At 41.5% G+C, this 15,592-nt stretch overlaps 1 protein-coding gene across 1 annotated transcript; it reads left to right on the top strand.

The window, feature by feature from the left end:
- The first annotated feature begins 2,341 nt into the window (after positions 1 to 2,341).
- nlrc3 (NLR family, CARD domain containing 3) lies at positions 2,342 to 15,366 on the top strand. Its single transcript, XM_079292647.1, has 19 exons — positions 2,342 to 2,479; positions 3,579 to 3,736; positions 4,172 to 4,435; positions 4,677 to 6,423; positions 6,512 to 6,598; positions 6,726 to 6,809; positions 7,092 to 7,175; positions 8,262 to 8,345; positions 8,468 to 8,551; positions 8,852 to 8,935; positions 9,108 to 9,191; positions 10,366 to 10,449; positions 10,838 to 10,921; positions 11,414 to 11,497; positions 11,734 to 11,817; positions 12,033 to 12,116; positions 12,697 to 12,780; positions 13,542 to 13,625; positions 13,702 to 15,366. The coding sequence occupies exons 2-19, from the start codon at positions 3,613 to 3,615 to the stop codon at positions 13,790 to 13,792; spliced, it is 3,405 nt and encodes a 1,134-aa protein (XP_079148773.1). The 5' UTR covers positions 2,342 to 2,479; positions 3,579 to 3,612; the 3' UTR covers positions 13,793 to 15,366.
- Positions 15,367 to 15,592: the final 226 nt, after the last annotated feature.

Genomic DNA, 15,592 nt, shown 5'->3' with positions numbered 1-15,592 from the left:
TTGACTTGTTCATGTTACTGTGGGAAAAGCCTTTTAAATTAAAAAAGTTTTAATTTACCATGTTGTGCAGGAAGCTCTTATCAACTAAATGACCATCACATTCTCAGCTGGTAACTCTTTAACCAAGATAATATTCTCCGAGCTCCCGTTTAGTCTTCAAAACGATCGCTTTGTTCTCCTGCTACTTGCTGTAAAAGTCCATTTTAGACTCCAGTCGCTCAAAGGGCTCGATTGTCTTTTTAAATGTGAACGTCTTTAGCTAACCTGTGATGAGTGTCTGTAACCACTTTTGTATGCTGACTTAAAGCAAACTGTTTACATTTTCTTGGATCGGAAGTTTGAAAAAGGAATGTGAGAGCGCAATTTCTTGAACGAAGAGTATTTGTTTGTTTTTTTAGAAATGAGAGATTGCTTCAGAAAATCAGAACTACTTTATGTTTCACTTGTGTTGTTTTTTTGTTTTTTTTTTAGTGGCTCGGAAACTCTCCTGTGCCTTTGTACTTGTGTGTGATTTGATCAGCTGATTCCTCATCTATTTGAGTACAGCCATCGCGGCTGCAGCCATAAGTGTAAATACTGTGGATGTGTTGTTGGTTATTGTTGGGGGGGGGGGGGGGGAGGGGAGCATTTATTGCCAATCTGAAGGGATAACTTCCTGTGGAAATGCAGAGATTAGTTGGGTTCCGAGCAAAACGGGAAATATTTTGATAGGATAAGTTAGATTCATTCCGCTTTTTTGAAAAGATTCAAAAAAGTATGAAAATAATCATGAAATTGCCAATACAAAGTGTCATGAAACAATGTGTAAGCCTTGATATGCTCTATTTTTAATATAGTTGAAGTGCCGCCTTGTAATGATGCCTTTCTCATCTGCTGTCGCGCACAGAATTTGAATTTGTTCGCTTTAATTGTCTTCGTGAGGAAACTTTCCTCCTCAGTTGTAATCTCTCAGTATTGACATGGACGTGCACCTCTGTTCAGCAAAATGAACCCAATGAAATCAAATGTATTCTACAGCAACACTGCTGCTTTCATACGAGTTCTGCTACTTTGTAAAAAAAAAAAAACTAGATTTAAAACCAGCAAAGGCGTGTGACTCCCCCTCCATTTTATTATGTAATGTTCATACAATGTCTTATAATGTAAACTTCTATATCTCAGTTTTGTGTTAAATGGTACATTTCTAAAGCAGAAGTAGGAAATTGCCCCACAAGATTACACCCTATGTAATATATTGCAAATGTGCTGACTCTCGAATAAGATTTGAGATATGTTCGCACTGAAGAAGCGGTACAATACTGAAGACAATGTGTAACACTTCTGCTCAGAGCACTTGTTTATATGCACTGACAACAATCATACCAAGCGGAAAAGAACGAGATTAGGGGCAGCAAAGTTTCAATCTCAAATCGAACACATCTGCAAGAGAACCCAGAAGCTTCTGAATCTTTTTTGGGGACTAGAAAGTCTGTGTACATGCAGAACATGTCAAAGAAAACATTGGAAAGAAAAGTTTGTATCATCTGCATCCCCAGGTTGCGATTTCAAAGCCTTCTTCCCGGTGTTTGCCTTCCAGTTTATTTCCCCCCGTTTTCCTTCCAATGTCATGTAGCAGGTTTGAAATAAAATACTTCTGCAGACGTGCAGTTTGTGCAGTTTCACAGTTGTTTTTCCACCTTCTCCTGTGTCCTGCTGTGTCTCGGCTTTCTGTTGGATGTGCTCCCCTCAGTTATCAAATATGTAATTATTATGATCTCCAACCAAACACTTCCTGCTGCTCTCCGGGAGCAGATGCACTTACAAACTACTTCTGTATTTGTTGATGTTGTGTATAATTAGAGCGTGACATTCACCCCAGCTATTCCTTGGGCTTCGTGGTACCTATTCTATATTATTTGCTTGAGATGTTTACTCCCTGCCGGTAACCTATATAATCCTATCTCTGCTCGTTACAGTTTTATAACAAGCAACATTGTTTATCTCCCGTCTGCAGTCGTACTTTCTGATGCATTTGAAACCTGGAGCTCTTCATCCTTCCCTCTGGCGAGCCTTTCCACCAGCAATCATGTCTCATCTCAGCTCTCCTTTGTGCTTCATCACCAACTGCACAGTTGAGTATCTGTCTAAATTTGAGGAAACCAAAAGCATGGTGAAACATTCAGGCCTTGCCTGCTGAGCATAAGTATGTTTTTTTCTTTCTGTTTTGTCACTGTTCAACCTGTTAACCACAACACAGGAAGGCAGATTAGATAGACAGGAAGGAGCTGCAGCTTGAAACAGTATCTCCAGCAACAGTACGCTGACTGATGATGCGACGGCTGCTGTGTGTTTGTGACTCGTTTAACTCCGTTCAGCTTCCTCCAATTCACACTTGTCCTACACCTGTTTATGGAAGAATGATGGCGTTACTGCATAGAACATCTGTGTGGGCAGCGTTTTACATCCTTTGACACGTTCAGACAACTTGAACAAGCCCAAGGTGAGTTACCAGAGCTTTGTGTACTGCACAATGAACTGTATATCGTTAACCCTCACAGCTACACAACGATTGTTGAACTGACTCCAGTCATAACTGTCAACTGTCCAGGCCAAAATGGAATTTTGAAATCGGAAAAAAATAAGATCTTCGTGTCTTTTACTCACTTTAAGCTTCAATACTGACATGCTGGCACCTCATTGACATGTTTTATTTCATTTACAAATGATCTGGATGGCTTTTTTTTTGTATTTAGTAGCAAATGATAGCCCCCTGCTACCTGTTTTTCATTGTTGCTGATGATGAGTATTGTTGTAATTATTATTAATGTTTCTGTAGTACGCCTGCCAATTTAAAGCGGTCGCAACACTCGCCCCAACCCATTTCTACAGTAGCAGTAGAATGTTATCCAGTTGTATGTTTTAAATATGTCTGTAAACTTAACAACGGAAGCTGGCACGCTGTGTCGAATACATCTGAGTATTTTCATCAGCTTCCTTTCTGAGAAGTGACGTGATCAGCAACACACCACACAGGAAGGCGCCATTTGCCATTTCCTGCATTGTCTCGATGAAACCTCAAGCATCATTTGAATTTATGTTTGCAGCACTTTCACTGCATCTTGTGATTTGAATCATAATGAAAATAACCCTTACGTATGTGGCCATTTCATATAAATAGATGCAATGTGCTTTGCAAAAGATACAAAATAGATATGAGGAACGATACAATAGATGGTCTCAGACCAGTCAAGAGCAGTTGTGCTTAGGAGTGCAGAATTAAATGTTTTTTACATGATCTGATTAGTGCAAATAAATGTATTTGAAGCAACATTTTAATGAGACATGTAGAATAAAAACAATTCATTCTACATGTCCGGCTATGATAAATGTTATATTTTTGGTGAGTTTTTTTTAAAAACATACATTTCGGGCCGGCAGGTTTTAGGGTTCAGAGGGTTAAGATGCATCTTGTAAATGAATATATATTCTCAGAGTACATACAGAATAGCCATCCGTTGAGAAAATGTGTCTGGAATTCAAAATAGATCCGAACATTATCAGTGACAGCTTTAGAACAAATTGGTATGTTGCACAAACAGGAACGTCTGAGGGCAGAAACTGTCCGAGTTTCTGATGGAGAGGACGGCACATTATGATTCTATCATGGACCGAAGCAAGCGCATCACGTGGCAGGACGACTGCTACGTGGATCTTCAGTCTGCATCCTGCTCGGCCTCTTCACAAGCCGAAACAGAGGGTAAGAGTTTCCTGGACATGTTCATCATGTACTGTTCGCTTTGAAGTGGTTCATGTCAGAAGTGTGACGGGTATTTAAAAATATATACACAGAGACCAGAATACAAATTAAAATGCAGCTGAAAAAAACAACGGAAACAGCAGAGGGTGGATGATAAAAGAAGGAATGTGTGGTCCTGACAGTAAGATCAGTTATTTTGACGTTATCATCCATTCTGCTGCTCTTATCATAAATATTAAGCGACAGAGGTGAGAGTATATTTTTAACTGTACAGCAACAGGAGCTGCGATTAATTAAATATGATGGAAGGGATTTGTCTGCCCTCTTGTATGGCACCATGTTTTCCTACTGTACATCAGAAAGGGTTGTTCTATCACCAGAACATCTCAGTAATCATTTCTTACAGGTTTTATCTGCCGTCTGTTTTTGTTTTAGATCTTGACTGGATCCAAAAGCATCAAGACCAGCTGCAGCGCTTCATTACGACCTCCTTCCTGGAGGGGATGTTAGCCCACCTGAGAAAGGTGGATGCGGTGAGTTCAGCCGAGGAGACCAAGATCAAGGAAGCGGCCCGGCTGCAGGACCAGGTTAACATGCTCACAACTATTGTCGCTGGCAAGGACGCTCAAAGTGCGGACGCTCTGCGGGGCTTCATAGAGAACTCAGATTCTCAGGTGGCCCAGCTCATCATCAACCACGGTAAGGGGCTTAAATGGGATTTGCTCTCTGTGTATGTCTGTCTTTTAAAGATCATCATAGATTCCATAGGGATAGTGGTTTGATAAATGAATCTCCTTGACAGCTTTTTAGCCTCAAACATGATGAGTCCTGTGTTAAATGTGATTCCTTGGAAAGCACTTTGCACCACTCTTGGGATAAATACGCCATATGAATAAAATCCATTTCCTTGGCTAATTCGAGCCAATTTCCTGTTCTGCAGATTCCATGGTGAAGGAGCACAAAAAGGTGCTGTTACGACGATATGAGCAGTACAGAGACAGAGATTCAGTCAGCTGCCCCAAGCTGAACATCTCCTCAAGAACTTTACTTCTGGTCGATGGACTTTCCGACATCCAGCAAAAGGAACATGACTTAATGCAGGTGGGGGCGACCCGAGGCAGGAAAAGAAATCATCTCAGACCGCTGGGGTTGACCAAACTCTTGGAGCCCCTGACACGGGTCAGTTTACCTCCCCGGGTCTCCCTCACAGTCGGGGTGGCTGGTATCGGTAAGACAACCTGGGTCCGACATTTCATTCGACAGTGGAGCCAAGGAGCCATCTGCACAGACGTGAGCTTTGTCTTGCCTTTCACTTTTTGTGAGCTGAACTCACTGGAGAAAGTCTCTGCTGAGAGGCTGGTGAAAATGGCTTTTCCTCATTTAACAGATCCCAGTGTGGTCCTGTGCAGCTCCTGCCGCACACTGCTAATACTTGATGGTTTGGACGAATTCCGCTGGACTTTAAATTTCTCCGATGCAGCTCCTTGCAGCGATCCAAAGAAAGAAGTGTCCGTCGATGACCTAGTCACTAACATCATCCGGGGTAATCTGCTCCCTGACGTGGCGGTGTGGGTGACCTGCAGGCCAGGAGTGGCCTCACTCATCCCTGGAGGATTGGTTGACAGGGTGACTGAGATCCCAGGGTTCAGCCCGCAAGACATCCAGCTCTTCCTAAACCACCACTTCTCTGAAAGGGACTTTGCCAGTAAGATATGGGCGCACTTGGAGTCCCATAAGATCCTCATGGTGATGTGCTACATACCATGCATTTGCTGGATCGTAGCTGATACTCTGATGTACATCATGCAGAGTGAAACACAAGAGAGCCTTCCAAGGACTTGTACTGAGCTGTACGCTCACTTTTGTTCCATGAAAGCAGAAGTAGGTGAACCAAGAGGCAGGGAGCCCGTGAAAATTGAGCAGCTTCATGGCAGCAATCGTAAACTGCTGGGGAACCTTGGACGACTCGCGTTTTATGGGCTCCTCAAACACAAGTACACCTTCAGCGAGCAGGACCTCAGGGCCTATGGAATAGATCTCCTGTTAAGTCAGAGCAGTCTTGGTACCGGAGTTCTTGTTCGGGAGGAGTTGGCCATATACACAACATACCGGTTCACTCATTTGACTCTGCAAGAGTTTCTTGCAGCTACTTTTTACCATATCTCCTCCAAGCGGGCCATCTTTGACTTATTCTCAGAGAGCACCATGTCTTGGCCAAAGATTGGTTTCCAGAACCACTTCAGAAGTGCCTTTCAGCACTCGCAACAAGCTGAAGACGGTCACTTGGACGTGTTTGTGCGCTTCCTGACGGGCCTGCTGTGCCCAGTGGCCCTGAAACCTCTCGCTGGGCTTCTTGCCCTCGGAAAAGATGATGGAAATCAGAAGGCGTGGGCAGCAGGGTTCTTACAAAGCCTCTTGGTCAGCGGGGGTGCAGTGGTGTCCCTGCGTGCAGTCAACCTGGCTTATTGTTTACACGAGCTGCAACACACAGAGCTGTTGCGGAGTGTCGAGGAAGATTTACAGCTCGGCAGCCTAGCAGGGAAGCTAACACGGGCTCACTGTGTTGTGCTGGGCTACCTTCTGCATGTGTCTCCAGAGTGCAGCGAACAGACCAACCTAACAGGCTCTCTGAACTACGCAACAGTGAAATGTTTGCTCCCACAGCTGCTGTACTGCAGCTATCTCAGGTCAGCTCCCCGAAACACCAACCTCCCTGTAAATTAAAACTCAGACGAAAGATCGAGGTGTGAAACTTCTCCCTGATTTACTCCTCAGGTTAGAGAATAATCACTTCAAAGATGATGTCATGGAGTTGCTGGGAAGCCTCCTGAGCGCCAAAGACTGCCATATCCAGAAGATGAGGTGAGATCACGCTCAATAACGAGCACGTGGTTGTAGGATTGCTGCGGTGGTGATGATGCATGTGATTGACATTGACATTTTGTACATTGTGTGTACATGTGATGACCTCTTTTATTTACTCCCTCAGTTTGGCAGAGAATGCCATCAGTAACAAAGGTGCCAAAGCCCTGAGCCGAGCCCTTTTGGTGAACCGGACGCTAACGTCTCTCAAGTGAGATGCCTTTGACTGATTACAACTGAACTAAGTGAACGGCCGTCACCTTTTGAACTCATAAGAGGAAACCGGTGTGCTTCTCTTGCACATTTCTTCAGATAACAATTCTGTCTCATTTACTGCAGCTTTAAAGATAAAAGTCACACTTTGTGCTTATCGGAAAGTCCCTGAAATATATTTAAATGTCTTCACAAATATACATTGCTGCATAGTATTTCTATTATGATTCTGTATATCATCTAACCAGCTATTTATTTGTCATTATATATAATAATTTAGTCTCCGGAACAACAGCATCGGCTCTAAAGGTACAAAGTTCCTGGCAGAGGCTCTGAAAATGAACCAAGTCCTGGTATCAATCAAGTGAGTACATTTGGTTGATTTTAGGCAAGGCAAGGCAAGTTTATTTGTATAGCACATTTCAACAACAAGGTAATTCAAAGTGCTTCACATAAAACCATTAAAAGCATCAAAACATAAGGCAAAAGAAAATGAGATTTAAAAACAATTAAGAACATTCATTGCATTAAAACATTTTAATTTTTTTTTAAAACAGTGTAAGAAATAAAATACAGTAGTAAAATGCAGGAAATTGATTAATATATTAATTGAATGTGGAGCCTTTTTGCCACTTTTCATTTCTTTCAGTTTACCTTCTAAATCCCCTCGTAACATTTTAAGTTTAGCGGCACTTAATGAGCCATTTTCTGGAAACCCAAACTCTTCTGACGAGTATGGAAGACATTCCAAACATGACTCTCCGTGTTTCTGTCGCATTAATTCAACAATCGGACCTTCCGGTTCCGCTGATTTTGAACGTTTTCCACCCATGTTACCTTCTGGTGTGGACGTCGACGTTATCTTAACTTTTTCTACCCATGTTACCTTCTGGTGTGGACGTCGACGTTATCTTAGTACAATGCAATCGTCACTGCAAAGTTGAGTTTCTTTATACATAGGAAAAACTTCACAAAAACCTAGTCTGAAATTCACGCATTACGTTATTACCGACGAATCTTATTCTATCAAGTACATTAGTAGAATTCACGTATAAAAGTAAATAACAACGAATCTTATTTCAACTTATTTGAGCAGAGACACGATCAATGTTACGATCTCAAAAAGTTCCTTTATTTTGAGTTAAAATCGTGATCGTAAAATGTCACTTCGTTCTCTTCATAAAATCACATGAAATAATACGTCAGAAACCTATGTGGAGTCACATGAAGAATTCATAAAACAACCATACAAATGTTAAAAACAGTTGTATTCCCCATTCAATTAAAGGCAGCAGCAAACAGAAAAGTCTTCAATCTTGATTTAAAGGAGCTGAGGGTCTCAGCAGACCTGCAGCTTTCTGGGATTTTAGTGCATACCAACAATTATCTGACAAGATGTCAGCGTAACACTTTAATTTGGTCTAATGGCTCAATTTCCACCAATCCTCAGCTTCCAGAACAATGCGATTGAGGAGGAAGGTGCTCAGGCCCTTGCAGAAGTATTGCACTGCAACCGCAAACTGGTGTGTCTGAAGTGAGTAATGTCGGCCTTTCCCTTGTGTTTTTTGCATTATCCTTTGTGTTTATACTGTGTGTGTGTTCATGCTAACAATGAAGAGTATTTAGTTCATTTTTCTTATGCATGTAATGATTCAGCATACGGAAGAATACAATTGGAGCGGGAGGAGCCAAAAGGATTGCAGAGGCACTGAAGACGAACCGGACTCTCACAAAGCTGATGTAATCTTCAATCGATATTTTCACTGTGCTGATTTTGATCATTTCATATAATGTGCACTTCTGCAAACATGTTGTTACATTTAGATTAGATTCGATTTTCCTATGTTCTTTAAACCTTTGTTGTGGATTGATGTTTACATATGCAGTAGCTCACGAATAGACTAACGTGGGGCTTAAGGCTTCATGCTAAAATAGCATAAATAATACTGTATTACAGTGATTGGGTCACATAGTGATTGTGAAGATTGATGATTTAACCTTTTCGTAATGTGTCCAGTCTATTTCTGTTCTCGCCTGCAGTCTTTGCAGTAACCAGCTTGGGGACAGAGGGACAATCGCTCTGGCAGAGGCTTTGACAGTCAACCACACTCTGCTCTCACTCCAGTCAGTACTCTGTGCACAGGGGTGCATTGTAGCATCATCCCTCACTTAGTATTCAAAAGTCCACTGCTAATGCATTTTAACATTGGGGGTCGTTACACTTTTACTGTGCATAAATGACACCGTTGTCTTGCCAGTGATTTACTACTGGTGTGTTGAACCTTTCTCTTGGCAGACTTCAGAGTAACTCAATCAGCAACAGGGGGATGACAGCCTTAACCAAAGCACTCAGGCTAAACCGTGGCCTTGTCTCCTTGAAGTAAGTACATACCTTTGGCGAAGAAACCTGTGCCATCTGACATTTTCTTTACCGGGGTCAATCTCATTAGAATTATCCCTCTTTTAAGAAGTAGATTGACAATTTGGGAACTGTGTTCTTCACTTTCTTACTTAGAGTATTTATAACACTCTCATATCTGTCCGGTAAGCATACTTGTTTTTCGTAGGATGGCACGGTAAGCCAATCAGAAGCAGAGTACGGGCGGATCAGAGGCAGAGTAGCGCGGCTCATGCATTCACCAGCTGAGGAAAAACTCATTTGTGCCCGGTAAATAGAGGATTGACGTGACATCCGGGCTTAACTTGTCCACCAATGTCCACCCATACGGACTCACAGAGTTTGGGGCGCGTTTCCGCTAAGTCTGTGAGGGTGTAGTAGTGTAAAGTGCATGAGAGCTCTCTGGCAGATATTTTAGAGCCCTTTATGTGCACTTTCCATAAGCCTGCATTTCTACAGACTTTGCCAGAGGGGATTAGCTACAATTCATCGCATTATTACGTTAAACGCAGGGTTACCAAAATAAAAAAAGACAACAAAGAGGACGGCAGATGTGTTCAGGCTGGCATAATGAATTAACAATAAGAATTTAAGACTTAAGGTTGTTCAAAACAAAACATGAAACGCAAGCAGAGGCAATATTACACACCTGTTTTTTCAAGTCATTTCTTTTAATTTTGCTTACTGAAGCTGCAGAGTAAACTGATTATTTGACAATTACCTCTCATCTCGTAAGGCGAGAGCCTGGAAGACATTCAAATCAGGCAGAACAAAAATTTTATTAGAACCCGCAATTATAAATAAGTTATAACATGTTTTAGTGTCATCAAGGTCACGTGAAATGTGAAAGGCAAAGTGCTGTCCATTCATATTTATACCATTACTTGCAGTTCCTGTCAATCAGCAATGTAACCGGCAACGGCAGTTTAAGACCCTGAGGGTTGAGGCTGAAGGATAGGGGGGGACATTGGCATTGGGCTTAACTCTCGTCATTTGTGGAGCTTGTGACTTAACAATGATCTAGGGCTCATGGGAAATGGTGTTTAAAAGCTGCTAAAAATGAACAAAATAATATTATCAACAACAATGCTAGATTTTGCTAGAGATTGTTGGGAAAACATTTCACTTATTCTCCTTTTATGTACGTTTCTCTCAGTTTAAGGGAGAACTCCATAGGGGTGGAGGGAGCAAAGAACATGGCTCATGCCCTCCATGAGAACAACTCTCTACAGGACCTCGAGTGAGTCACACCTCATTAAAAGCATTGTGAAGACAAATTCCCCACAGAGGCATAGAAATATCCGACTGTTCAAAAAATGTCATTCCCCCATACTGTGAGATGTCACTTTGGGTTATTGTATGACGGGAAACTGGAAAATCCAGTGAGATCACTGAATGAACACTGTGGTTATTTGCAGATATTCACAACTGAACTTCAAGGCATTAATTAATCATTTCTATTATCGCGAAGTTAGTAGTTTTGTCTGCTTGTAAATGTTGCGAAAGCAGTGACAGACTTTGAATCGCACTACTTTTGACACGACTACAACACCGAACTTGTTTTGGTGAGGATTGCGTGGTTGTTTTTCTACAGTGTTTTGATTTGTGTGTGTGTGTTTGCATCTCAGTCTCACAGCCAACCTGTTGCACGATGAAGGGGTTCAAGCTATAGCTGGCGCGATCAAGTTTAATCGCGGCCTCACCTCTCTGCAGTAAGTGAATACAAATGCAACAAGCACGCATACAGACGCACAGCTGAGCCTGCAAGTAGAGTTCAAGCATCGCCAGCTTCGCTCGCTTTGAATACATTCCTGAGCAACATGATGATGGCACAAGCGTTGACCAAATGAGCCACCAGCATCAACATAACCTTGATTCAAGATTCCCAAAACTTCTCAGACAAGTTAAGTTGGGAACGTATATGACATTTTTAATTGTTTCAGCAACATTTGAAAGAAAACACAATATCAGGATACATAACAATAGGAATCACTATTTATTGCTGTGCAAAAGAACTGTTAAGCTTGATTAGAAGTTCCCTAAATGATTAGAACCAGTCCATCTCAAGCACACGATCACAGCACACAATACTTTTCTGAACAATGTTTCCTTAATACTTGTATTCTCCTTGCTTGTGACACATAAGAAAATGCAGAATTTGCCTCGCAGTTAACGTTGTGTACCTCTCTTTCTCTTTTTTACAGTCTTCAGTGGAATTTCATCAAGTCGTCTGCCACTAAAGCTCTGGCCCATGCGCTCCTCTCCAATGCCACCATGCAGCTCTTGGAGTAAGGCCACCAGTTTAGACCTCAGCATCATTACCCCATGATTTCCAATCAGCTCTTTTCCACACACTCTTTTTCCTCTGTGATTGAATGTATCTCCCCTGTGTTGACATTCTCTCTGAACATATGATTAGCGACAGGATTAAATCGACTGATTGTGGTCTTATCAGCCACGAAAGACTCATGTGGAATTTCAATAGTTACAGTTGTCTGTGTTTGTGTCTCCATCTTTTCTGCAGTCTACAGGAGAATGCTATCGGAAATGAAGGCGTCATTTTTCTCGCCGAAGCCTTGAAAACCAACGCGTCCCTGCATACATTATGGTTGGCATTACAGCTGTGTACAATGGTTGATCAATATTTAGAGCTTTAAGTTCAAATGAATGACAGAAGACAGACGTTTTTTAACGCACACATAAAGCTATGAAGTTCAATTTGAAGAAGTTGCGATTGACCAAAATCGGTTGACATGTGTGGCAATTTGTTGCTTTTCTATTACTTTCCCATGTGTTCACTTTTTTCGCTTGCTGTCTCTTTAGTCTCCAGGGAGTCTCCGCGAGCACAAGTGGCGCAATTGCAATGGCAGAGGCTCTGATGACGAACCAAACCCTGCAAACATTAGAGTGAGTCCAAGCTCTTGTTTGTGTCAAACTGTTTGTTTGTTATTTGACATTCAGCCACATCAGCAGCTCATTTAAAACCAACAGAGCTCAATCTTGCTTCTCAGGAATATTTCAGTTTTTCTCTTCCTGTCAGTTATTGATTCTCAGTGCATTTTTTTTGATTGACTGTCAATCAATTAACCAGAACCAACCAATGTTTTTAATTGTTTACATTCTGTTCTTTCTTTATTTGATTTCCCATTCATTCAATTAGACCTAGACAATATTTACTTTGTGTCTATATGAATTTATCAATTTCTTTTTAATCCTCTATTGGTATATTGGATCACTGTAGGCAGTGGGACATGTTCTATGATTATATTGAATTGTTGATTTATGAATCAGTCTGACAAAGTACATTGACTTATCAGATGTTTAATGTTCTGGATTAACCAGAATAGACACTGTCTGGGTCATTTATCCACAACAAGAGTGTTCTACGCTTTTAATCATAGTCAGTCTCGGGACAAAGTGTTTTCTCACAGAGATGGTTTCTTTCATGGTTTCTTTCTGTCTTGTCTGACATGTCCCATTGTTTCAGTCTACGTGGGAACACTGTGGGGATGAAGGGGGCGAAGGCTCTGGCTAACGCACTGAAAAGCAACCGAAGCCTCAAGTCACTGAAGTAAGTCCTGACTGGAGTTTGTCCTGATTCATGTGAACCAAAAAGACCAGCGTTTGATTTACAGTAGCCTCTAACTACAAACATGAGCTTTTATGATTGGAATAGTGGCCAGAGCAAATAATGGAAGAGCTGCTTTATTCAGCAATATCATTAAAAGAAAGACCAGACCATTAAAAAATGCACAAAAAATAAAGAAACACAAATAACACCAGTCTGATGACTGGTGTTATTTGTGTTTCTTTATTTTTATACAATAGTTTATACATTTTGATAGGCTCGCTCTCCAGGAGATGGGGGAGATGGTCATGTCCCCAAGCAGACAAGCTCATTAGCAATGGAGTGCCATCGCGGGCAGGAAGCTGAGAACTGTGGGAGGCACAAGAGGGAGCACTGATGTTTTTTTCGTAAACATAAACGAATATCCATGAATAAAATCAACTGTGTTAAAAAAAGTTCGATACCTTGGATCTTGGTTTGTTCTTCTGGTCAGTCGGTGCAGCTGTGTTTTGGGGAAACAGAGGTGATCTTCAGTTGGGAATAATACACAGTCTGGTCCTGAAATGCTGCCACATGGTTACACAAAGCTGCTGTATCCCTCATCCCGAAACACAATCGGTGAAAATACACAAATCTGTTACGACACGTGCTGTACTTGCTGCAAGTGTGGTAACTAAATCCAGCATTTTGCGTTTGAAAATAAAATCTTCATACTGAATATTTGATTAAATAAAATGTATGTTTGTCTTTATGTGCATCATCAGTCTTCAGGAGAACTCTCTGGGTATGGACGGAGCCATATTCATTGCAACAGCCTTGAAGGGAAACCACCAATTGACGTACATCAAGTGAGTTTTTGTGTCATTTCAGGGACGATTACATGCTGTCATTTTGCTTCCATTAACAACTGCATTTGTTCTGCAGTTTGCAGGGGAATGGCATCGGAGAATCAGGAGCCAAGGTCATATCTGATGCTATAAGAGCCAGCGCTCCGAGCTGTGTGGTGGACATCTGATCAAGGAACACAGCCTCGACTGATGAAAGTCGCACATGTAACATAGAAATAACAGTATAGTGTTATCAGAAGTAGGCGTATGTAATTTAGTTAAAGCTATATGTTGGTGCTGAATATCACTCTGTAGCTGTTTCACTGTATTTTAAGAGATAGATATTTATTATGATATTATTATTGAGGGAGCAGTTGCCAGAAGGGATGAAGACTTGAGAAGGGTAACGATATGTTGAGTGGCAGCATATTTCTGTATATAAAACACACAGCATCCACACATCCCTTTCACAGTGGAGCAGCAGCCCTGGTATCCAAATCAAATGTCAATGTGTACATTTGCACAATGAATCTGGTGTACAGCAATAAAATGGACACTGACATTTACACAGTAGTTGTAATCCACTTTTCATTTCAACAAGGGCAAAGATCAATCAAAATATTCCTTGATATCCTGCTTTAGTGACACGATAAGATACATGATGAAATACTCATGAAGACATTACTTCATGACTGGACTGGATCAATAACCTCGAAGTCATCTATTTGATTTGTCAAACAGGGAGTGAGAGAAGGGGTAATTCCATTACTTTAAATGATGTCTGTTGAGCGTGAGGTACATAGAGTGTCAGAGAAAATTGCTCTCTACATGTATGTACAGTGTTATGTATGTCAGAGAGTGTGAATGTTTGCACATTCTCTGAGCGTTTCAATTGAACTGAGGGGTTTAAGAGGCCTGGACATGAGCCTAACCTGTAGCGTGACAGTTTGAGTGGGTGTGATAATTACTATGGATGTGACATGTCTGTAGCTGTCGGAACATTAAGGAGGCCATATAGCAGCAATGACCAGAGTCTAAATATAGTGTTTTGTCTCAGAAGCCAATGTGGGCTGACCTGGGGACACTGTGAGTGATAGTGGTAGTGAAAATCTATTTTCATCTTCCTAAGAAACCCCTTTAGGGTTCTGGTGAGGACGGGAAGCTGTACAGATCATCCAAGGATGCATTAGAATAAATATTGTTGAAGTCATCCATTTCTGTTCAGTGTCTAATGGACTTTATTAATACCATGGTGATTGGTTATTCAGTTTCCATTATATTTTCAAGCATCAGACTGAAAATGACACATTAACTCTAATGGCTCCCCTCTCCACTCTGGGTGCAGGTTAGGACAGAGCTGAATAGGAAGTTACGCAGCTGGAGGATAGAGGCTGAGATTGTCTGCTGTGGACAGTGACTAGCCGTTCCTGACCCTCGAGTAGACACTTTGTCCATCGCCACAGTGCCAGAGCGCAACAGATCCTCCGCCACAACAATGAGGGCGATACCTGATGGTTCACCCACTCCTGAGAGTTCATTTGTTGTTAGGCGGCAACTTCAGACAACCTCCCCACAGCCTGATGCTTCTTCGCTGCACTGTCCATCAGTGGTAAATAAAGACAAAGGCCTGCAGCAAGGGGATCATGTTGACACTGGACAATCGTCTGAAGTAATGCAGGTGCCTTTCGTCATTCACCTCCAAGACCCGGTGGAGTTACTCCCGCATGTTGTAAATATAGATTCAGATTGAATACATTTTGGCATTCCCTGTATATTAAAAAAAATGAATCGTGGTTTGTTGTGAATTTGTAAAATTGTGAATTCGTGATTGTTACTATGTAAGTTGTAAAATTGTGAATATGTGAATATGTGATTGTGATCATTCAATACAGGAGACATTTGGACTCTATGAATAAATGGACATTTGTTTACGTTTACTTTTTTGATGTGTGATGGAAGCAGTGCATAAGTTCTTTCAGGATGGGTAA

Source organism: Melanostigma gelatinosum (genome assembly GCF_949748355.1).
Source record: "Melanostigma gelatinosum genome assembly, chromosome: 21".
NCBI classification, from domain to species: domain Eukaryota; kingdom Metazoa; phylum Chordata; class Actinopteri; order Perciformes; family Zoarcidae; genus Melanostigma; species Melanostigma gelatinosum.
This window is presented reverse-complemented; position numbering and strand designations above follow the sequence as displayed.